Genomic DNA, 23,561 nt, shown 5'->3' with positions numbered 1-23,561 from the left:
CCAGATGACAGCTTGCAAGGGGCGCGTTGGTGCTCAAAGCACGTGAAGGGAGGCAGAAAGGATGTTCCCCAGAGAGAGTCTAAGCCTACGAGCGGCTCCCGCGAAGCGGGGGCCGCGAGGCGTGGCAAAGTGGCCAGACAGCAACAACACAGGAACAGCGCTTCTTTGCAGGAAGGGTCCCAAGGCTCACTCACTCCACACAGATTTTAAAGAGGAGGAGGAGGGGGCGGGAAGAGGACCAGCTGCGGCCGATCCACGCCGCTAGGAATGCTGGTCCTCGCAGTCCCGCCTCTACCCCTGTTGACCAGATGACAGCTTGCAAGGGGCGCGTTGGTGCTCAAAGCACGTGAAGGGAGGCAGAAAGGATGTTCCCCAGAGAGAGTCTAAGCCTACGAGCGGCACCCGCGAAGCGGGGGCCGCGAGGCGTGGCAAAGTGGCCAGACAGCAACAACACAGGAACAGCGCTTCTTTGCAGGAAGGGTCCCAAGGCTCACTCACTCCACACAGATTTTAAAGAGGAGGAGGAGGGGGCGGGAAGAGGACCAGCTGCGGCCGATCCACGCCGCTAGGAATGCTGGTCCTCGCAGTCCCGCCTCTACCCCTGTTGACCAGATGACAGCTTGCAAGGGGCGCGTTGGTGCTCAAAGCACGTGAAGGGAGGCAGAAAGGATGTTCCCCAGAGAGAGTCTAAGCCTACGAGCGGCACCCGCGAAGCGGGGGCCGCGAGGCGTGGCAAAGTGGCCAGACAGCAACAACACAGGAACAGCGCTTCTTTGCAGGAAGGGTCCCAAGGCTCACTCACTCCACACAGATTTTAAAGAGGAGGAGGAGGGGGCGGGAAGAGGACCAGCTGCGGCCGATCCACGCCGCTAGGAATGCTGGTCCTCGCAGTCCCGCCTCTACCCCTGTTGACCAGATGACAGCTTGCAAGGGGCGCGTTGGTGCTCAAAGCACGTGAAGGGAGGCAGAAAGGATGTTCCCCAGAGAGAGTCTAAGCCTACGAGCGGCACCCGCGAAGCGGGGGCCGCGAGGCGTGGCAAAGTGGCCAGACAGCAACAACACAGGAACAGCGCTTCTTTGCAGGAAGTATATGTCCATCCTTTACAAAAGTCACTTGTCACTCTACTTAAAAAGAGCATTAATGCCAGGGGCATACGTACACATGTGTACATGTAGGGCAGCCATAATAGAACATCTTAATCCTGCTGACCTCAAACTGAATTGCATTTGTCATTACACAAAAAGGCAATACAACTTAAATTGCAATGAACCCTAATGCATCTTTGTGGGTGGTCAACTGCCATCGTTAGACTGTGAAACAAAACTGAACTGTGAAGGCAGGCTGTTGGCCAAGAACATAATAGGGTTAACCTTGACTATCCTGTTAATCGTAGGGGTCAATAGTAGTAAGAACTCCCTGATAAGTACTTCTGCTAACTAGATGGTGTTATGACTTCATTGTTTATTAATGAATATGAATTGTTGCATTTTATCAATCTGTTCCCTTTTGAAAAACAAATTATTTTCCATGTGGATTAAGAGGATCCAAAGCAATCTGGGTTTATGTATTAGGCTGTATGCGTCTCATTTATTTATCCGAGCAGTTCAAATGAAAACAAACAATTAGTTTTGTTTTATATTAAGTGATAAAGCATGAACAGTGATACAATAGTCAATATTTATGTGTTTTATTCAATATATTAACTATTTGTACGTTTTATAAGTAACATAGTTACGGTTTTAACTAACCAAAACAATAAAGAATTTTTTATTTGATTTAACAGCTAACAGAGGCTGCTGTATAACAGTATGCGGGTTCGCTTCGGTATACCCGATTTCAACCAGACATACAGTGCCACAGCCTGGATTTGCCTTATGGTGTAGAGTCTATGTTTGGATGCCACCTGGATGATGGCCTCCAGCCTATCAAAACAGTCACAGAGATACTTAAGAATTCTCCAGGTGCGCCAACCACAAGCCTTTCAAGAAGATTGCAGTCACTGAGCTCAAATCTTTCGGCAATCTTGCCAACCGTACCACCAAAAACAGCAGCCTGGTCTAACGTGGGACATCTTGAGAACAAGGATTAGAATGAGGTGCTGGAGGCACCTTTACGGTTGCTATTTGCAGCCTGGCTCAGGCTGATCCAACTTTAATACCTCCACAGAGTATATTTTACACACCGTAGACTTTGGCGCATAGATGTGATCGCCTCCCTAACTTGTCTCCGTTGTGGCATCAAATGTTGGATTGTGAACGAGTTTCATAGATTCTGGTGTGTCGTGATGGCCTGTCTGGGTGGGGTTCTGTTTCTCGATCCCAGTGGATCCTACACTTACACTTGTGCATCTCACCGGTGATTTGGGTGGTAACAAATATCAATTATCTCCATTGTATTTGGGCCTAACTGTAGCTAAGCGGATCATAGCGCGGGAGTGGAGGGACAAGGCTCCCCCCCCCCCATTCCTGGCAGTATGGAAGAAGGGAATCGACCATTGTATAGGCTTGGAAATATCAGTTTATAAGGCATGGGGCTGCCTCCCAGAAACACCCTAAGATATGGCAGAAATGGGCAGATTACTGGGGCATAGATTTAGACCCAGTTTGTCCCAGGTCTTAGTCGATTCATGATGATGTGGCATACTGATTGTCTTCTGTGGATTATTTCTGTGTTTTATTGCCGGATGTGGGGTGGGTGGATATGTGCGTGCGTATTAATCATTGTTTCATTGTTTGTTGGCCTAATAGGCCCCGTTCTTAGTATAAATTGCAAAATAAATAAAATGTGTTTAAATGTAAAGAAAACAGCAGCCCTGTTAGATATCTCTGTTACCTTTTCCAGCAATGCAGAAGCTTGGGCCAAAAATCTCAATATATTCTGCCCATCTCAAGAGGCACAAAGAAGTCACTCCAAATGCCAGGTCTCAAGAAGACAGTGACTCTAGATTTACACCAGCTACACTCCCCTCTAATTTCTCCGAGCAGTGTATTTCTGCCATATCTTACGGTGTTTCTGGGAAGCAGCCAAATGCCTCATAAACTGCTATTTCCAAGCCTCTACAATGGTCTATTCCCTTCTTCCATACTGCCAGGGATAGGGGGAGCCTGTTCTACTTGTGGGTCCCACGCTATGACCCACTTAGCTAAAGTTAAGCCCAAATACAATGGAGATAATTGATATCTGTTACCACCCAAATCATGGGTGAGATGCATGAGGGTAAGTGTAGGATCCACTGGGATCGACAAAGAGAACCCCACCCACACAAGCCACCAGAATCTATGAAACTCGTTCACAGTCCAACACTTGTTAAACTAAGCATTACAACATCATCCGCTCCACACTATGTAAATAAATGTGCCTTTTCCCCGATGCCACAACGGAGACAAGTTAGGGAGGCGATCACATCTATGCGCCAAAGTCTATGGTGTGTAAAATATACTCTGTGAAGGTATTAAAGTTGGATCAGCCTGAGCCGGGCTGCAATAGCAGCCGTAAAGGTGCCTTCACTGCCTCATTCTAATCCTTGTTCTCGAGATTCCCCAAGTCAGACCAGGCTGCAGTTCTTGGTGGAACGGTTGGCAAGATTGCCGAAAGATCTGTCTGTATGGGTTCCCTATGTCAATTGTCTGACCAGCACTAATTGCAGGAGCCACAATCCCTTGTTCATGGAGAGGGGCGGAAGTTATCCCCATTTGTAAAAGGGGGGAAATCAGGGAATCTTGGCTAATTATAGGCCATTTCGCCTCTTAGATGCCCTCCAGAAAGTGTATGCAAGACAACTGTCAAATACACTTAACGATTGGATTGAGGGTATAGAAATCTTGACCCTATACAAAGCAGGGTTTAGACCAAAAATGAGTACTATTGATCAAGTCTTAAGGCTGCTGATTATGCTCTGGAAACATACTAGACTCAGAGAGACAGATATTTATATTGTGTTCGTCAACCTCAGAGCTGCCTTTGGATTGGTCCCCAGCATCCTTAGAGGAACTCTGGGTCCTGGCGGTCCTCCTTGCCCAGATATTTATATTGTATTCGTCAACCTCAGAGCTGCCTTTGGATTGGTCCCCAGCATCCTTAAAGGAACTCTGGGTCCTGGCGGTCCTCCTTGCCCAGATATTTATATTGTATTCGTCAACCTCAGAGCTGCCTTTGGATTGGTCCCCAGCATCCTTGAAGGAACTCTGGGTCCTGGCGGTCCTCCTTGCCCAGATATTTATATTGTATTCGTCAACCTCAGAGCTGCCTTTGGATTGGTCCCCAGCATCCTTGAAGGAACTCTGGGTCCTGGCGGTCCTCCTTGCCCAGATATTTATATTGTACTCGTCAACCTCAGAGCTGCCTTTGGATTGGTCGCCAGCATCCTTAGAGGAACTCTGGGTCCTGGCGGTCCTCCTTGCCCAGATATTTATATTGTATTCGTCAACCTCAGAGCTGCCTTTGGATTGGTCCCCAGCATCCTTGAAGGAACTCTGGGTCCTGGCGGTCCTCCTTGCCCAGATATTTATATTGTATTCGTCAACCTCAGAGCTGCCTTTGGATTGGTCCCCAGCATCCTTAAAGGAACTCTGGGTCCTGGAGGTCCTCCTTGCCCAGATATTTATATTGTATTCGTCAACCTCAGAGCTGCCTTTGGATTGGTCCCCAGCATCCTTAAAGGAACTCTGGGTCCTGGAGGTCCTCCTTGCCCAGATATTTAGCTTCCACCAGAGCAATTATGCCCAAGTTCCCAGGGGGCAGGGGAGTGAGGCAAGGGTGCATCCTGGCCCCTACCCTCTTTTCCCTATATGTCAACAACATAGTGGAGGCTCTTCTACAAGGGAACATAGTTGCACCTAAACTCGACGCGCCCAGGGTGCCCATACTCTTATTTGCTGACTATACCTTTTTAATCTCTCAGACTCTGATGGGCCTACAACCGCTTTTAGTACATTTTAATGCTTTTTGCTCATCTAAGGGCCTTGAGATTATTATCTCAAAAACTAAATTTGTGACAGACCACACAAAACATTTAAGCATGCTAAAACTAAGACTTTTTTTCAAATTTGAATAGTTGCACATAATGCTTGATAGCAGATTATCATGGTCTCCACATATTACAAAGAAGGGCTGTGCTCAAACATCAAACCTCTGCGATTTGTAGGAGGTTTCAGGGAACAGCTTTGAGAGCCTTACTATCGGCACTTGCTATACAAACTAAAGGCCCAATCTGCTGCCTTGTATGGACCTGAAATTTGGAGATATGCCACCCTGGAGTTTCTCAGCTCAAGCGAAAACAAGTTAATTCGATCATTGCTCTATCTCCTCACAAGCGCTCCTCTAATACCAATGTTTTATGATGTCGACCTAAAAAGGGTGGGAGAGATAGCTAGACTTGGGCCTCTCATATATTGTGTGAGGCTTTGAACCACTGAGTAGTTGAGCCCGTATCGGAGGTCAGTTGAGGAATTGTTAGCCCTTGGTAAGGGCCTCACCTTCCCGTGGTTCAAACATGCCCGCCATTGGTCTGAAAGATTGGACCTTAGACAATTCTGGTCGGAATCTGCCTTGCTTGTGGCTACTTCCAAGCTCCAGCTAAAAATACGCTATAGGGAGTATATTCAAACCAGTCTCTTGTTGTTCCACCCTTGGTAGGCTGACAAACCAATTCTTGCTTAGTAAGGATCGTCTCTTATGAAACCTTTCTCGTTCTCTTGCTGCAACAATTAGTAAAATCTTTATACCTGAAATGTAGCTATGATGCTCTTGAATTGGGGTCATTCGCAGCAGTATGGAGCCCTTACAGGGGCACTGCCAACTTGTCTGAACGTACTATGTGTTCTCTGTTAATAAACAGAGCTATTTTTTGCTATTTTTCTGTCCAGCATATACAAAGACTAGATGGACATGATATGTCCGGTGTGCAAGTATCAATGGCATTCGTAGGTATTTGGAGGCATTGAGAGTCTTGAAGGGTGACACATCCATTTATACTGTTTTTGCTGTAAGCAAGTTCTTATTCATGGTAGAGCTTATAAGGAAAGCTAATGGTCTTAAATTGTAGACCAAAAGAAATTGTTTGAATGCCACTGCTTGCTATTTTACAAAAGAATTCAATGTTACTTCTTGGTGTGCTACGAAAATGTTTTTTATTCTTTTTCAAAGGGATTTTATGATGCAGTGGAATAGGCTTTGAAGAGATTATTACCTGACCATAACTATTCTGAAAAACTGTATATTAATGATTGTTTTGTTTTATGGACTCAAGTTTCTAAAATAAACTTTCTCTGATTACTGACTGATTTAGAAACTTCTAAGTCCTCTCTCTTGATTTATGATTGTTTATGTGGAATCCTATGGTATTCTCTTGCACTCTTTGTAAGAATTAAGTTGTATTCTAGAAGACTTCCCTCCCTCCTCCAGGCCAGCCACGTTTAAAGGTCACCACTTTAGTTTACATGTTTTCGGATCCACTCTGCATGGAAAGTTAGGGGTTTAAGTCTGGAAAAAGCGAGGTACAAATCCAGAGTAGCTTCAGTGTGATATTCCTGTCCCCGGGTTGTTACCATGCTTAACAGGGAATAATCCAACTATTTAATCCTTGAAATGGAACAATGCTGGACAGCTGTATTGGAGGCAATTGGATTTTGTTTATTAAGGAATTGGATACACTGCACTAGGATGACATTTTTGTATGCTAGCCTCCATGGGGAGTTGTTTTGGTAAGCTACCTTATTCTGATGTGCAGGTATGTCATCGTTCTGAGGGGGCGGTGGGCTGGGCATCTGAGACCCTTGCGTGCAGCTCATCGTGCTGAAATGACGAAGAGCCACTGTTCTCCTTTATTCCTTTTCTGCGCATTGTCTCATACATGGTCTGGATGTCGAGGCAGCTCTTGATGGAGACAGATCCTGATGATCAAGGATATCTGAATATTCAGGCCCTTGATAAACAAGTCTCCAAAGGTGAAAAGTATTACCTTATTGAACAGGTTGCTGGTTGTGTTCTAAATGTCACATAACTTGACACCAAACAATTAGAGATGTCCAGAAGCAGAATTGACCACTTTTCCACCGTTTGTTTGAGGGATCATTTCAGGGTGTCCTTCCTTAGCCCCTCACCGAAGTAAAACCTTGAGGTACACAGTTGTTTTATCTACTCCAAAAGGCCTACTTTGTAATTTAGGCTTCACTTGACGTATGTCACTCACTTCAGTGGTGTGAGAGTCTGGAGGGCCGCAAAAACTGCTGTGCTGTCCTTGCAAGATTTGTTCTCACCACGGAAAGATAATTAAGAGGAGACCACATTATGGCTGTAAAAAGAGTGGGGCAGAGACTGCACCTAGGGAGGAGGGGAATGCAACAGTAGAGTTCTTGTGGCCGTAGAAGAGTGAATTCGATAGTTAATATTGAATAAATCAGCAGACATCACCTGAAAAATCGTGAAATCTAGCATACACATAAGAAATATCTGCTTCACAGACTGGAAAAATGAACGGCCTGACCTCACTGTATGTTCTGAGACCGTGAAGCATCTGCTTCCTTAAGGGACCAGATTCAAACCTCTACCGTCTAAATGATGAATGCTGAATGCATCATTCACAGCTTTGCAGTGGGCCACTTCAACTAGTCTTTGCATTCAAATATATGCGATATTGTCAAATGTCAAGTTTTCCAGAATGAGACCCTTAAAGGTTCTCAACTATGAGTAATGACGGCCATCACAGGAAATGATATTCATGATACCTGAAGTTCTTTTTTTTTTTTTTTTTAAATATTCAGGCTCAGCTGGTAAAGGACAGAAATTCAATGCTGCGCTTGACGAGCATCGGCTCAGATGAGGAAGATGAGACAGAAACTACCCAAGAAAAAGTACACATGACCTGGACTAAGGAAAAGTACCTGGCTGCACGAGCACAAAGCCGGGCAAAGACACTGGAAGGCTTCCAGGACCTACTCAACATACGACCGTGAGTGCGCGTGCGTGCAAATTGGAAGCCATTTTTGTTTATTGACACGGAAGAGGAGAGTATAGACTCACCAGAATTGTAAATGGTAGTGACACAGTGAACATAGTAGGAAGGTGATGTTTGGAAAACAGGTAGAAGGTGTGGGCTTTGAATGTGAGTATCAGGATTGTAAATGGGCTTGTGATTACATCCAGTATTGGATGGGAGTATAGATAGAGTCAGGGAGAAGTGAGCATATAATGAAGAAAAGATGTGCATAACACAATGAAGGTGTTGACACAGCAAAGAAGTATGGGCTGGCAAAGGAATGAAGATTTTCATTTAGCATGAAGGTGATTTTGTGTGTTGCAGGAGAGTTTGTGGGCACAGTAGAAGGACATGGTCGATATATCACAAGGAAAGGTGTGGGTATAGCAGTTTGGTGGTGGGAGCACAGAAAGAAAGGGGATGTGTGAGAATAGCAATGGAATGTCAGGAGTATAAAGAGGTATGTTTCTGATGGATACTTCTAACTACATATTCCTCACTATTTGAATACCCCCAGGCGCCAGACTGGACCCAGAAAGTCTACAGCAGGTGCTCCTATGCACCTTCTTGCCTCAAAATGGACAGCGCAGAGATGTTTAATGGCGCCACCCCTGTGCGCTGACATCAGTTCCTTTTTTGAACAGCATATGACATGTATCCAAAGCTACACTCAAACTTTTGTTGGTTCTTCTCCAACTTCCAAAACGTTTTTTAGTGACAATGTATTAGGGATAGATCTCTTGTATAGACTACCGGCTGAATGAAGCACATGTTCGTTACGGACTTGCATGATGTCTATCTATGGTTTCTCAGATCCACACATGATTCAAAGTCATGCAGCAAATGCTTCCTGATTCATCCAAATTTCATCAGGGAGTGGGAGGCAAAGTTGTATGTCTTCGAGCACTGGAAACGAAGTCGGTCACGCTCCAAATCGTAAACCCGTTCCTGCTCTAAGTCCAAATCTTTTTCTCCTTTTTTGGGTAAGACCATTACGAAGTGAAAGGACAAATCTTAAGTGCGAGCACAAGAAGTGTACACAAGAGGCTACTCCCTGCTCACTGCCTTTTATGAAGAGATTGCGCAGTCGTCAAGCAAAAGGGCATACTCTGCACCTTTCATGCAGATCCAACCTTATTCCAGAGCTGGAGCTGATGCGCTTCAAATTTCCTGGGCCAAGTTTCAGTCTGCAGGAGGCAAACACCTTCAAGAAGGCAATGCTGCAGCTTTTTCAAATGATTCCAGGTCCCCCTGGAGCCCCAGGACTCTGACAGTGCCTTCCTCGGTGCAGACTGGCAATGTTAGGTCTCTACCCAGCCCATGCCAGTTCCACGGCCATGCCTCTACTCTTTTGCCGAAGGCCATGTTCATTCCAGAAGGTTTGGCACCCGCCCTGGCTATGGTACTCTTCTTCTGACCCAAATGCCAGTCTCCGATCCAGAGCAGAGTTCAGCTAAATTTCAGCCAATGTCTCATTATAAGATTATTAAAGTACAGCCTATTATTGTTGGAAGATTCTTTGGCTGTGCCTCTGACAAGGCACCAATATTCCAAGCATCTTGAGGCCTTGTTCAGTTCAAACTCTGATGCAATTTAAGACCTTCAGAATGTTCCACATGATGAGGAGGCTGTACGAAGCTGGTCTGTTTTTAGACCACCAGATTGCTAGTGGCCAGGATACCTTACCCGAGTCACTGATGGACTCCCTATTGGGTCCCTCACAGTGGAAATCACCACCTTTGTGGTGGTGGTTTGTAGAGGTGTTGGAACTACAGTTGCCAAGTGGAAACTGAAAACAATTTGTTTACAGAAATCTTGCAGCCTGGCCGTGCAACTTCAGAGCCTTTGCTGCCTTTCAGTGTAGCCCTGAAAGAAGGAAAAATACACTCAGATGATGGATGGAATGCAGAGCAAATCAAACATTCTTCCCCAGTCAAGAGATCTGGGTTACATCCATTGTTCTTTTCCTCACCATGCCACCCAGTTTAGACCCAGCCATATGCAAATCAGTCTTGACCCTGTGCCTCATGGGAACAGTCCTGACCGAACTGCCAAACCAGGTCCTCCCTTGACCGGAAACAAGCATCCTGGGACCGGTTTCAGGGCATCACCCCTCATCAGCCAGGCTAGCTTGAATCGAGTGGCACAGTGAGCCTGGGACCCTCATTTGGGCATAGCCGGCGCAATTAGGGTGAGAAAGCAAAAACACACAGATGATGGACGGAATGCAGAGCAAATCAAACATTCTCTCCCAGTCAATAGATCTGGGTTAAATCCATCGTTCTTTTCCTCACCATGCCACCTCAGTTTAGACCCAGCCAAGAAGAAGGCATGGTGAAAACCATGCCAGTAAGTTGGTAGGTGCCATAGGCCAGCTCTGAGTGACCATGCCTTTTTAACATAGCTCCCCACACACCAGAAAGACTCATAGTTCAGGCTTCATCCAGCAAAGTGTGAACCCAAATGCCTACCTAATTTGCCACCTGACACAGAATCTAGGAGCACAAATATGCTTAACAGGAGTGAGATCGCGTCTACCAGTCTTGCACTGCAGTCTCTCAAAGCTGTCTGATTCTTAGGAAATACAACTCATGCCCTCTGGGATAGGTGAGTGAAATGTTGCCTGACTTCCAGGAGGAGTTGCGTAGTGCCTTTGCCTAGGGGTTCCATAACGAACAGCATGCAGTCAAGTACATTTTACGGGCTGGTCTGGACACTACAATGTGGGCTCTGCCATGGCACTAGTGTGGTGATTCGTAATCACACCTGGATGAGCACTGTATGTTTCTCTGTGTATGAGCAAGCATCCATTATAGATATGCATTCTGATGGTTCCAGGCTGTTTGGCAACAAAGCAAATTGAGATTTAGACCATATAAAGGATTGTTCTGCTATGGCCCTCTCCTGCGGCTCGTGACCCCAGCTGCCAGTTCCATCAACAATACCGTAAACCCGGGGGTTACTCCTAGGGCCTGGCTTACTGTCAGAGACTGCCCATTTAACATCCTATTCAACAAACCGCTTCCCCTTCTTTTGCAGTACCAGGGGGGCGTCGTGAGCACAGGGCTATCGAGAATGGCAGTCCTCATCTGCCTTTTCCCCTGTTTCTGCCAGGCCTCTCTGATTCACCCTTTGGAGTCATCTGCTGCCAGTAGGGAGATGAATGTATTTTTACTTTCCCTGCTGGCATGCAATTACTTCAGACCAGTGAGTCTTGCAGGTTACACCCTTTTCTTTACTGTCCAACCCTCCATCATGCCGCCAGTCCCTCCTATTTTCACTCAGACTTCGGCAGAACATGTTTCAATAATTACCAAAGTGGTCCAGTCATTGCTAACCAAAAAGATAAGAGAAAGAGTCCCTAAGATGGAGTGGTGCTACTCCTTGTAACCCTAAAATTCGGATACTCATGCTGGTTTAAGATCTTTGGTTCTTGATCACCTTCCTGCAGAAAGAAAGTTCAAGATGATCACTTTAGCATCTGTCCTTCCACCCCTAGATCCTGATGATTGGATGGTAGCCTTAGGAATACCGATTGCATACTTTCATGTAGCTATTCTGCAGCCTTGCAGATGTTTTTTCCTCTTTGTTGTGGCAAAGGAGCATCTCCAGTTAAACACCCTTGCCTTCGACCTCACATCGGTTTTCTGAGTATTTACGAACGTGATGGTGGTGGTTCGCCGACCATTTTCTCGGGCCGGTAGTTGCATGTATTCTCATACCTTGACAACTGGCCATTGAAGGCAGGTTCATCACAGTCAGCCATGGACCACCTGGGGACGGCCATTTTGCCACTGTCCACCCCGGATTGCTCTATCAACTAGCCAAACTCCCACCTTCCGCTAGGGCAGAGGAATCCGTGTATAGGACATGTTCTGCAACAAATCTGTAACATTCAGGATATGATCCTGATATTTTGGACTCAATCATATGTTCCAGCCCAGATAGTTCTGAGGCTGCTTGGTATGCTGCCTTGTGTATCCTATTGGTGCCTCATTCCCATTGGCACATGTGGGTTCTGCCATGGACCCTCTGCCTTCAATGTGCGCAGCAGTGGGGATGCCACTCAGACGTATCCAGGGATTGGAAAAGATGATTAAGGGCCTTCAGTGGTGGATTGAGACCACTTCCTGTATGACATCCAGAGCTTGTAGTAGTAATGGTTCAGCTCCTGGATGAGAAGGCTACCTGGCTAAGGTGAAGATTAGAGGCCCCTGGTCTCTGATGTGATGCATCTAGTCCAGCAGTCTTCTGGAGCTGTGCGCCATCTGACTGGACCTTTGGGCTATTTCTTTGACTGTTTACCACCTGGTAGGATCCCTAAATGCAGAGCAGATAAGCTCATCAGATGCGATCTAGTCGACCAGGAGTGATTTCTGCACCTGGAGATAGTTTGGAGTGTCAAACTATATTGGATTAACCAGTGACAAAGCTCAGGTACTTCTCCTACCCTCTATGCCAGTAAACCATCTGGTTGATATCTTAAAAAATACTTAATGTTGGGAAGCAAAAGCTGCATCAATATTTTTGTATATCTAAAAGTCCTCATTGCACAATGATCATTCATTTCATATGTTATTTTATGTAAAAATAACAAAGATATTTACACATTATATCCGTTCTCATGTAGCAGCATCTGAAAGTCCTATTGAGTTTCAAATCACAGTTCCAGTTCCTAATGTTTTTCTGAAGACACGACTATTTCCACCATTATTAGTGATAGTTTTTTTTTTTTTTTTTTAAATAATCCTCTGTCATGAAATTATTAATGATCATTCCAACCCTTTGAATCTGTAGTTTGTGGGAGTGGTGCAAGGAATAGGTGACCGAGCAATGTATTTAGTAGATCATGGTTCAAGTCCGACTACATTAAGATTATATATTTTTGGATCTAGTTTACTATTCCTCCTAAAAAGTTTGTAACATACACTTAAGTATAAATGGAAAATATTGAATTCTGTATGATTCTTTTTACCTCTAGAAGAATGCTTTCACTCTTGAAAAGTCTTACCTTTGGGGTTTTTTGTGTTATGGGTAATAGGATACATTAACCAAGGAACCTCATCGCAGTGAACTACTGGTCAATGTACTGGCATGGCATAGGAGGCAGTTGACAGACTGAGAATTAATCATTATAATTTAAATTTGTAGATATATATAGCGCAGCTTATCACCAGTTAGGGTATCTAGGTGCTTTTAGGAGATCAATGTTCAAGATTCACTACAAGTTCTGCAGATTTTTCTTTTTCTTTTTACTGAATTCATTTTGGTGGTTACATTTTTTTTGTTGTTTTTTTATTATTCTCTACAAGAAATAGAGAAGAATATAGGCTATAATTTTTGTGAGTTAAGTCTGGTGCTTATACATCTTCTTTGTGTTGAAACAACCTATATTTAACTAACTGTTCAATTAAACGTAGGTGGTTAAATGTCCTGCTCATGACATTGGTTGCCTAACTTGATCCTGAGTTATTTAAGAACCTTTTTTCAATAACACAGGTTTGCTTGATGCGGAAGGTGAACAGCATAGATTGCTCATGGTTGGTACTATTGGCTCGAAACGCATATATAATTGGTTGTGCTAAGAATGAGAAAGGAATTGATATAATATTTTATAAGATTGTAACCTGGTTATTAGGCTTTCTTATGGTGTATACACAGATAGAATAAATAGAGATAAGAATGGTTTATTATGAGGGTGGCATGGAGCATTTGCTACTAACAGCCAAACAGGGATATCAATCTAAAGGTTTGGAAATAATTCAGGTTGCAGTGATCATAGTTAGCCCACTTTGTGAATCCTCTTAATTGTATGCACTATTAATGTATCTTTGAAACTGTACCCTATTTTTCATCAGCCTCGCAATTTGAATTAATGTTTTCTTAATTTTTTCTCGCATCACTGCTGTTTTATGTTTGTATGATGGTGTTGTCAAAGTTAGCAGACTATTTTATACTCTCTATCTTAGGTCACAGTGAAGTCTTAGTTATATTTAGGTGAATGTTATTTATTTGCATATTATATCTACAAATTCTAGATGAAATGGTATCCATTTTACCATAGACAATTGGGGGTGGTTGATAACATGTAGCTGGTGTGCAAGTAGACGTTGGAACCATACTACTCGTGTTCCCAGATACTAAGAAATTAGATCAAGGTGTAATTGGTAAGCGCAGCTAGGACATGTGACAGGCAAACACAGTATCTAGGCGAAGACACTAAATAATTTAATGTATGTCATTATGTATATAGATGAAACTTGTGAATAATTCTAATCTGCCTAACAAATTTCCTGCAAAATGTATTACTGCCACCTATCATATATAGCTTTATTTTTAAAAACTGCTGTAAGGTGCTCATGATTATTATCTTTTTGTTTAAAGTATGAATTCTGATAACTATATTATTGGCTCAGAATTAGAATTGTAATTTGTAATTATATATGCAGGATCAGTGTCGGCTGAACATTAGGACTTCAAGGTTATTTTTATATGAGCATAGGAATGTTGTCGAAATCTAGAATGATGCAGGAATTCCACTGTTTGATGTGCTCAACTGAGTTTCTCCCTATTGTTGAGGTTTCATATTAATATGAGTTTTGGCAGAAATAATTAGGAAACTATGTCAAATTACATTCAAAGGACTATCTGCTAATTGTGACAGAATCATTTTCCCCATATTGATTGGATACCGATGATGAATGATCAAATAAACGAACATTTTCACCATATTTGTTATTATAATTAATAATATTAAAGTCAGTTTACATTTTTAGGATATTAGCGGTTCAACTAGCTTTTGCTTACGATTCTAATCCAGTTGTGTTTAGCAGTCTTAGATCTTTATATTTTTAATGGTATTTTACAGCCCTGAAGAAGCTGTATTATACTGCCAAACACATATTGGTTGTAATCTAGTGCATGTAACTTTCTAGCAGTAACCACCTTCTATAACAGGTTAAAGAGCATTCAAACGAGAACACCCATTATGGATGTTCGTGTTTTAATAAGGAACACAGAAGCAAAGTGGCTATACAAAAGGAAAGTTACATGGACTAAAAGGAAAACATTATGAACTAAAATTGTAACTTGAAACTCAATAAGATTATTTGATCCTGCCACATGAGAACTCATTGTAATGTGTATGTATGTTTTTGTATGCATTAAAGAAATTAATGTTTGCTTTGCAATGAGGATTTTTAGATCGAAAGAACTATTTATGTAGATTTTGGCCCCTCCACTGTACGAACCTCATTGTGTGTTCACCCAGTGGTGCGCTCCTTGGGTAGATCTTTTCTCCCCCTCCATGAATGCCCGCAATCTTTTTGCGCTCTAGAGTTTCCATTTTAGGATTCTCTTGGAGACAGATCCGCCTATCATGGGATTCCAGGCTTATTTACACGTTCCGGTCTCTGCTGCTACTTCCTAGAGTTTTGAACAATGCCTGTAGGGACCATGCTGAGCTAAACCTGATGGCCCCGGACTGGGCTCATAGAGTCTGGTATTCAAGCTGCTGAGTTTGAACATGGGCTTGCTAACTCCCCGCCACCGCCCCCACCATTTTGTCTACTTTTCTGGGAGGGCCTGCTATCCCAACAACAGAGCAAGGCTCTGCTCCACAACCAACACCGCCATGCATGGAGATTGCGTGGAACCAGCTAAGTGGCTTTGACCTACTTGTGAAGTGGTTGACGTGATGTTGGCTGCTCACTGCACATCAACAAAGGCGATTTATTGTTGCGGCTGAATGAGGTTTATAGCCTGGTGCAAGAAGATTGTCTGATCGAAATGTTTCTGGCCACACTTTCCTATATATATCTATTTGTTCTATTTTTGGCTTGGCATGGTTTTGCTTTGAGCTTAGTCAAAGGGTACTTGTTGGTCCTTTGGCCTTCCTGCATTTACCCGATCAACCCTCTTTCTTCAAATCACCTATTGGTTATGCCTTATTTTGTTTTTTTAAAGTACTGTGGAAATGTGGATTTTCCTGGTCAGTTATGTCCCCTATCTTGGACCCCAACGGTTCTATGTGCATGTCACAAGTACATGTATGTTCCCTCCAGTTCCAGTTTCCAAAACGCAAACATATGTGCGTCCACCGTCAACATGTTCTCTGTCAGATCCGCCATCAATGGGCTGGATATTCGATTCCTAAGTATGAAAGGCCACCGACTTTATATGGCTAAGTTACTCCATTTTTACAGTTCAGGCAAGTAGGCCCGATCCTGTCCTTAAAGCCTTCCCTGCTCTCTGTCTCTGACAGCTTCAGCTTGAGCTCGCATCTGTATCCATGAACTTTGTCCTACTCCCTGTGCAGCTAACGGTGCCTGCCTCGGCCAGTTTTGCCTGCCTGCCAAGAAGCTGTATTTCACCTTCGAATTATCTACTTTGCTCTTCAGCCGATGCATTCCTGTTCGGTGATTTAGGTAAACATTTCCTCTAAGCTCACAAGCAAAGGACTCGGCCTTTCCGTCCTCCTACAAGTAATTCATAGCCCTGTTGCCATGGAAAGTTTCCTGCCCCTCGCATCTCATATAGACACTTAGACGCTTGTACACGCACACACAGTCAGTATAGAATAGATTCTGTCCGAGAGTCTTTTCTTGTGGATAACATAGTTCTCTAAACATAGGATGTTAGATATGATTTGGGATTAGGTTGACTTGACCCCCCAGACTTCTCGTCTCCACATGTAGAGCTAAATGTCAAGTCCCCTTCACCCCCTAGTTGCACGTCAATCACACGTCATGCTGTTGCGCGCGCATCTATGTTAAGTATTATCTTATAGATCCACCTATGCATGATAATCAGAGCCAATCATGTTTCTTTCTGCTCCTTATTACGCCTAGTTTCGATTACGTACCAATATGTCATTTCTCTTATCAATTGTTACGCCTTTTGCATTCATTTCATTGTAATGTATGAACTATAAAAGTTACTTCTTGTCAATAAAGTATTGTACTTCACTTCCTGAACCCTCGTGGTGACGGAACCTGAAGGCCGCCACTCGAGTCGGCCATTTTGGAATAAAGCCCATTCAGAAAATCTCTTATACCACGGATTCTGCCTCTTGTTATTCTGAGCTATTTTACTTTATTTTAGATTCCGTATGAAATTCAGTCAAGGTAAAAAAGAATATTTACCACATAATGGCGCCCGAACAGGGACACTTTCTCATCTCACGCGCCGGCGGTGCGTTGCAGGCCCGGTCTCCTGCCACAGCTGGACGGACCATAAACGCGTACCAGCAGGATTTCCTGTAAGCTCCCTCCGGTCAAGCGGGGGCGACTGAGGCTGCGATCAACCCAGACGAGGCGGTGAGAAGTGCGAAGTATCCCGACCAGAGCCGAGCTGAGAGAGCAAGATCCGAGGTATACAGAGGCCCACCAGGTTTTCGAAATCCCGATGTCCAGAGGGTCCGCTGTCCGCAGTCATCGAGTCCCGTTCATTCTCTGAGGCCTTCCGTTTCAAGGAGCTACTCGGTGAGTACCATCGCCGGGGAGGCGTGTTGACAGCACATAGGTTGTGCCGGTCAAGACGGATTTGGGTACACAAATCCGGTCTGCACTGTTTAGCAGTGTATATGTACTGTTTAGCAGTATATCAAGTATTCCGAAGTATTCAGTTATTGTCAAGAATTCAGCTTGGTGATTAGTCATGCAGACTGTCATCATCGTCGGTCATTTTTAAAGTGTTTAATGTTTAAATGTTTAAAGTGTTCAAATGTCTTGCATATTGTGGTATGAATGATTGTTCATTGTTCACCGTTCATTATTGTGTTTTCCGTATTAAGTGAATTCAAGAGTAAGTATCAGATCAGTTGTCGAGATGCCGCTCTTCTCGAAGTTAAGACAGATTACTACCAGAAAAGGGGTGCTCGAAGAAGCAGTTCCTATTCCTCCTAGGGACACCCCAGGGCATTTTATGTATCATAAGCATGGCTTAGATGCCATATTGTTTCTTGATCTATGGGTAGATTATACCAAGGGATTGCCGGAAAGTCAAAGGTGGCCCGCAGCGGGAACCTGGGATGCAGAGTGCATCATGAAAGTGGAGGAAGAGTTATGGAAAAGAAAAGTCAGACAGTCACAGAAAGACGCTGTTGAGTTATGGCGTAAAGAATCTCATAGACGTACAGAAAAAGCACGTAGACAGGAAGAGAGGAGTAAAGAGAGTTCAAAGGAAGTTCAAGAAAATATATTAATTGAGGAAGGTATCCGAGTAAAATCAGAACAAGTAGATAGACAAAGAAACGCTCTTATGAGTGGTATGTATCCCCTCCTAGCCGAAGGACTACCTAAGGCTGTTCCAGAGATGCCAAAAGACTTGCCACCCCCATTATTTCCAATTAAGGTACATCCAAAAGGGCATCCCAGAACCGCAGAAGATGTTTTTCTTTCCTCATATCTAGATGACGCAGCTCCCGAGTATGCTAACCCCACACCACATAGACCGTCTGGCGGAGGGGTTCAACGTCAGGATCAGGTATCTGTCCCCGTGCAACAGCAAGTCCCGACGCGAGCTCCGGCAAGCACGTCTGTTTCCGCATCTGTCCCCGCAGTCGATTCTACAGTGGTATCGACACCTATAGTTGCTGTGTCACGTTCGACGAATCCATTCACACCCGACGCCCCTGAAGGGGCCACGGGAGGTGCAAGCAATACTTTTACGCCACCTAGAATAAATAAACTTATTTTTCAAGAATCAGCGCATTCACGTACACCCAAATTCGTAAGTGAACGTACGCTTAAGGAACTCCTTATAGATTGTAGATATGACCCGGTGGTCGGTAAAGAGGACGAAATGGTCCTGGCATCATTACGTATCAGACGAGCCGCAGAGTATTTAGCGAGGTTACCAGGAATGACTACGCATCTAGATAACATATATCATTTTGTCCAAACAGGGCGAGACCCAGAATGTATTAACAGAGCTATGGAATTCCAGAAAGTAGAGATACAGGGGGAACTGTTACGTTTCCTCATAAACTGCGTGATCAGAAATCAAGACCGTCCGGGGGTAGACCCGAATACAATGCTTATTCTTACAAGATGGAGCCAGAATATATCAGAAGGGAGACACGATAAGAAAAACTGTATAATAGCCATGTGCCGAAAAATCCGTAGAGAAATAGAACGCATTCACGAAGAAAGATTGGAAATAGACGAGTTCGAGCAAGATGAAGTCTCCGAATCAGGGAATTCCGCAAGACAGTCAGAAACCATAGCATACGTAGGCAGAGGAAGATCCTGTGATAATACTAGATGTTTTTCTGATCCCATACACTCTGTATGTCCAAATAATAGCAGAACGTATCCGACGCCTGTAATAAATTTAAAGTCTCCTGAACATCTGTTCCAAGCCGCAGATAAACTACTACGAGAACGAAGGGGTTACCACCTCCTCGATTCCATGGATGAGCAAGAATTGGCCAGATCAGCCGTTCACTGGATTGACAGTCCTGAAAAATACGGTGATGAGACCGTAGCACACACGTTTTTTAACCTTAGTGCAGATGAACAACGTTTAGCTGGAATCTATATGATTCAGCAACTCCTTATATTATATAAGAGCCAACATGCTGACCCTGGTCCTTTACCTGATATATTATCGGAACTACTCACGAACAGATGGAGAGGTTCTAGTAACAAGTTGATTAAAGAAATATTAGTGTCACGTAAACAGTATGTCCTTTTTGTAAATCCGGATTCTTTCCCGCTGCCCCGCAGAGAAAGAACGCCGTATTATATGGATAGACAAAATCCCTTACGAGAAGTGCACCCAATAAAAGGCGAAGACAATGAGTTTCACCGTGTATTTGTATACACACCCATATCAAAAATTGAATTGTTAGAAATGAAGAAAGTAGTACCAAGTCATGACAAAGACCCAGCGGGTTTCCACCGAGAAATTAAGGACATGTTGCTGATGGGAGAGTATACCTATCCTGATATTATGACGATATTAAAGGTGCTCTTACCTGCTGGTATTTATGAAAAACTGAAAGAAAAAGAGTGGGAAGTGGGAGACCAAAAGATAGATTGGACAGCATTAGAAACGGAAGAAAAGGCCCGAGCTGCAGGTTCAGGGCTCGGGGATAAAGTCAAAGCATTACCAGGTTTACTAGTACAAGTACTGCCACGTTTGTTAACTACGAAAAAGGAAGATTGGGGTGCAATCACGGCCTGTAAACAAAAGCATGATGAAGACACAAGTGACTATTATGCCCGATTTGAAAAATGTTTTGGAATAAATAGTGGTATAAAAACAAGTAGTGAGTCGTATCCACATTTATTTGTGACAAAATTAGTAGAAAATGCATTACCTCCAGTAAAGAATAGAATATTGAAATTCGAGAGTACCTGGCAAAGTAACACTCCGTCACAAATGCTACAAATGTTACAGTATCATCACAATAGAATTAGAGATGAACAAGAACACGAACAAAGACGTATGAAAGATACAAAAATGAAAATGCTAGTGTCTCAGACAGTACCGGCTGAAGGACATAAAAAGGGTATGACACAGTCCGATTCAGCAGGACCGGTAAAAGGGACATGCAATTATTGCAAAAAGCCAGGTCATTACGTACACGATTGTCCAGTTTTAAAACACAATATCGCCATAGGTAAAACACAAGAAAGATCACGGCCACTCAGACAAGATCAGAATGAACAAGGAGCTATGCCACATTCCCAGGCCATGCCAGCCGCACAACAGCCAATACAGTTTGTGCCAGCTGCACCACCGTTGCCTGTTACTGCCACACAAACCACCACACGACAAATGTATCAGACTGCACAGTATGAATATCCTGAGTATCAGCGTTACGCATGAACCAGCCTAGAGAGGGAAGTTGACTTACCGCTTATCGAGATTCCTGTAGATCAAGAAGGACCTTATGTACATAGTGAATTATTAGGTCAAGATAGAAAATTCTTACTCGATACAGGGGCAAGTCGTACAACTATAAAACGTAGTGAAGTTCCAGGGGCACCCCTCTCAGGCTCTCAAAATGTTTCCCTTGGTTTTTCAGGAAAACCTATTGTTAACGAAGTATCACAGCCTCTTCCACTTACGATAGGACCTTTGACACGAACTACAGATTTATTGCTTACTAAATCATGCCCAGAAAATTTGTTAGGAATTAAAACTCTGAAAGCCCTAGGAGCCATAATATGTTGTTCTCCGGGAGGAATAAGGTTGTTTTTACGTGATTTTAAAGGTCACTATGTGTCTAGAGACATGGATCCCCGACTACAGACTTTACCAGCACATCTATGGGCACAAGGCCCTACTGATGTTGGTTGCATGAACATTACACCATACCGAGTTACACTCAAGGCAGGAGTGGTATTACCACGAATGCGACAATACAAGTTACCGCAAGATGCTGTAGTGGCTTTGCTGAAAATCATTGATGAGTTAATTGCCCAAGGAGTAGTTGTAGAAACAGACTCCAATGTATGTAATTCACCGATAATTCCGATTCTTAAACGAACTGACCCTACTGCTCCGCCAGTATACCGATTGGTTATTGATTTGCGGGAACTAAACAAGTGCATTGTGCCACAATTTCCTGTGGTCCCCGATATATCATCATTATTGACAGCAATTGATTCCGAAGCAACATTCTTTACTGTAATTGATCTCAAGAATGCCTTTTTTAGCGTCCCAATAGATCCGGAAAGCCAATATTTGTTCGGATTCAGTTTAAATGGGCGCAGCTTTAAATTCTCACGCGCTCCCCAAGGATTCACAGAAAGCCCCAGCATCTACAGCCAAGCACTGAAACGAGAACTTGACAGTATCCACATGCCAGTCAATACTGCACTGCTTCAATATGTCGATGATCTGCTGATCACCGCGAGAAGCGAACCTGAATGTGAAAAGGCTTCTCTGACAGTTTTACATTTTCTAGCCGACAAGGGGCACAAAGTGTCTCCCTCTAAGCTGCAATTCTGTGCCCAGCGAGTTATTTATCTTGGTCACTCGCTGTCCAAGGAGGGAAGGCAGCTTACACCAGATCGCATCCAGTTAATTGCTAACATGTCAATACCCCAGACACAAAAGGAGGTGCGGGCTTTCATAGGCCTCACTTCATATTGTAGGCAGTGGATCCCTCAGTACGCATTTCTAGCAAAACCACTCATTCAGTTAACCACACAGGAGGCAGCCACATCGACTGTTCTCCCTTGGACTCAGGAACATACACAAGCTTTTGAAAGCCTAAAGGAAGCTTTATGTCAAGCACCTGTTTTAGCAACACCATGTTATAGCAAACATTTTACACTCTTTGTCACAGAACGCGAAGGTACTGCTTTGTCAGTACTCACACAGGAACAAGCAGGATCACGCAAGCCATGTGCTTATTTTTCCAGTACATTAGATCCCGTAGCTCAGGCTTTGCCCGCATGCCTGAAATCAGTGGCAGCAACAGCTTTAGCAATCAGACAAAGCGATGCCATAGTGTTAGGACATCCATTGACAGTACAAGTACCACATGCAGTAGAAGTTCTTGTGAACCGAACACAAACACAACACTTGACCATAGCAAGACTTACCGGTTATGAACTGACATTGTTTCAGCCACACATAGAGATCCGACGGTGTAATACATTGAATCCTGCTACACTATTACCTGTAATTGGAACAGACCCACTAGCTCATGATTGTGTTGAAATTATTGAAATAAAGACGAAACCTAGACAAGACTTGACAGACGTTCCATTGTTAGATCCAGACCTGACGTTGTATGTAGATGGATCGTGCACGAGAGCAAGTACAGGAGACTTAGTGGCCGCGTATGCAGTCACAACAGACACTGAAGTTATTGAGACAAATTGTATAGATACTTTGTCAGCCCAAGCAGCAGAACTTATTGCTCTAACACAAGCCTGTATTCAAGCCACAAATAAGAAAGTTAATGTATACACTGACTCACGTTATGCATTCGGAGTTGTACACGACTTCGGCGTGCTGTGGCGAGAGAGAGGTTATTTAACCTCCCATGGTGCCCACATTCAGCACGGAACCCTCATTCATGCCTTGTTAGACGCAATACATCTACCAACTGCCATATCGATTATGAAATGTAAAGCACACACGAAGGTTACTGATATCATTTCTCAAGGCAATGATTTAGCTGACAGAACAGCTAAACAGACTGCTCAGAATCGCACATTAGACATGACAAAGCCAATAGTTCAGACACCAACACAGTGTATGACAATTAAGGATCCCGCACTTGACGTAATTGACATACAGACACATGCTACTGCAGAGGAATTAAAGAAATGGACTGAACTAGGAGGGATCCAGACAGATCAGGGATGGATGACGAAGGAGAAATCTGTATGGTTTCTTCCTGACTCTATGGTCCAGGCCATTATAGCTACAATTCACAGCCCAGCGCATTTAGGAGAGAAAGCTATGCTAGATAGCATTCAACACATTTGGTTCAACAAACATTTACGAGCAGCAGCTAAACAAAAAGTCCGTACCTGTATGATATGTTGTCAGTTCAACCCAGGAAAAAGTGTTCCCGTAGAACAGGGTGGATTCCAGACTCCTGATCATCCTTTT

General features: G+C 43.8%; 1 protein-coding gene across 2 annotated transcripts in view; it reads left to right on the top strand.

The window, feature by feature from the left end:
- The window catches only part of LOC146869314 (solute carrier family 12 member 6-like), an 818,593-nt gene that overhangs the window by 721,908 nt on the left and 73,124 nt on the right, over positions 1-23,561 (top strand). For both annotated transcript variants that reach the window (XM_085648043.1, XM_085647962.1), the window contains one exon: positions 7,762-7,949. In XM_085648043.1, coding sequence (XP_085504169.1) covers positions 7,762-7,949 — 188 coding nt within the window. The remainder of the gene's footprint in view (positions 1-7,761; positions 7,950-23,561) is intronic.

This window comes from Triturus cristatus, chromosome 1_1, assembly GCF_964204655.1.
Source record: "Triturus cristatus chromosome 1_1, aTriCri1.1, whole genome shotgun sequence".
Classification (NCBI taxonomy): domain Eukaryota; kingdom Metazoa; phylum Chordata; class Amphibia; order Caudata; family Salamandridae; genus Triturus; species Triturus cristatus.
The sequence above is the reverse complement of the archived record's forward strand: the minus strand, read 5'-3'. Positions and strand labels throughout refer to the sequence as shown.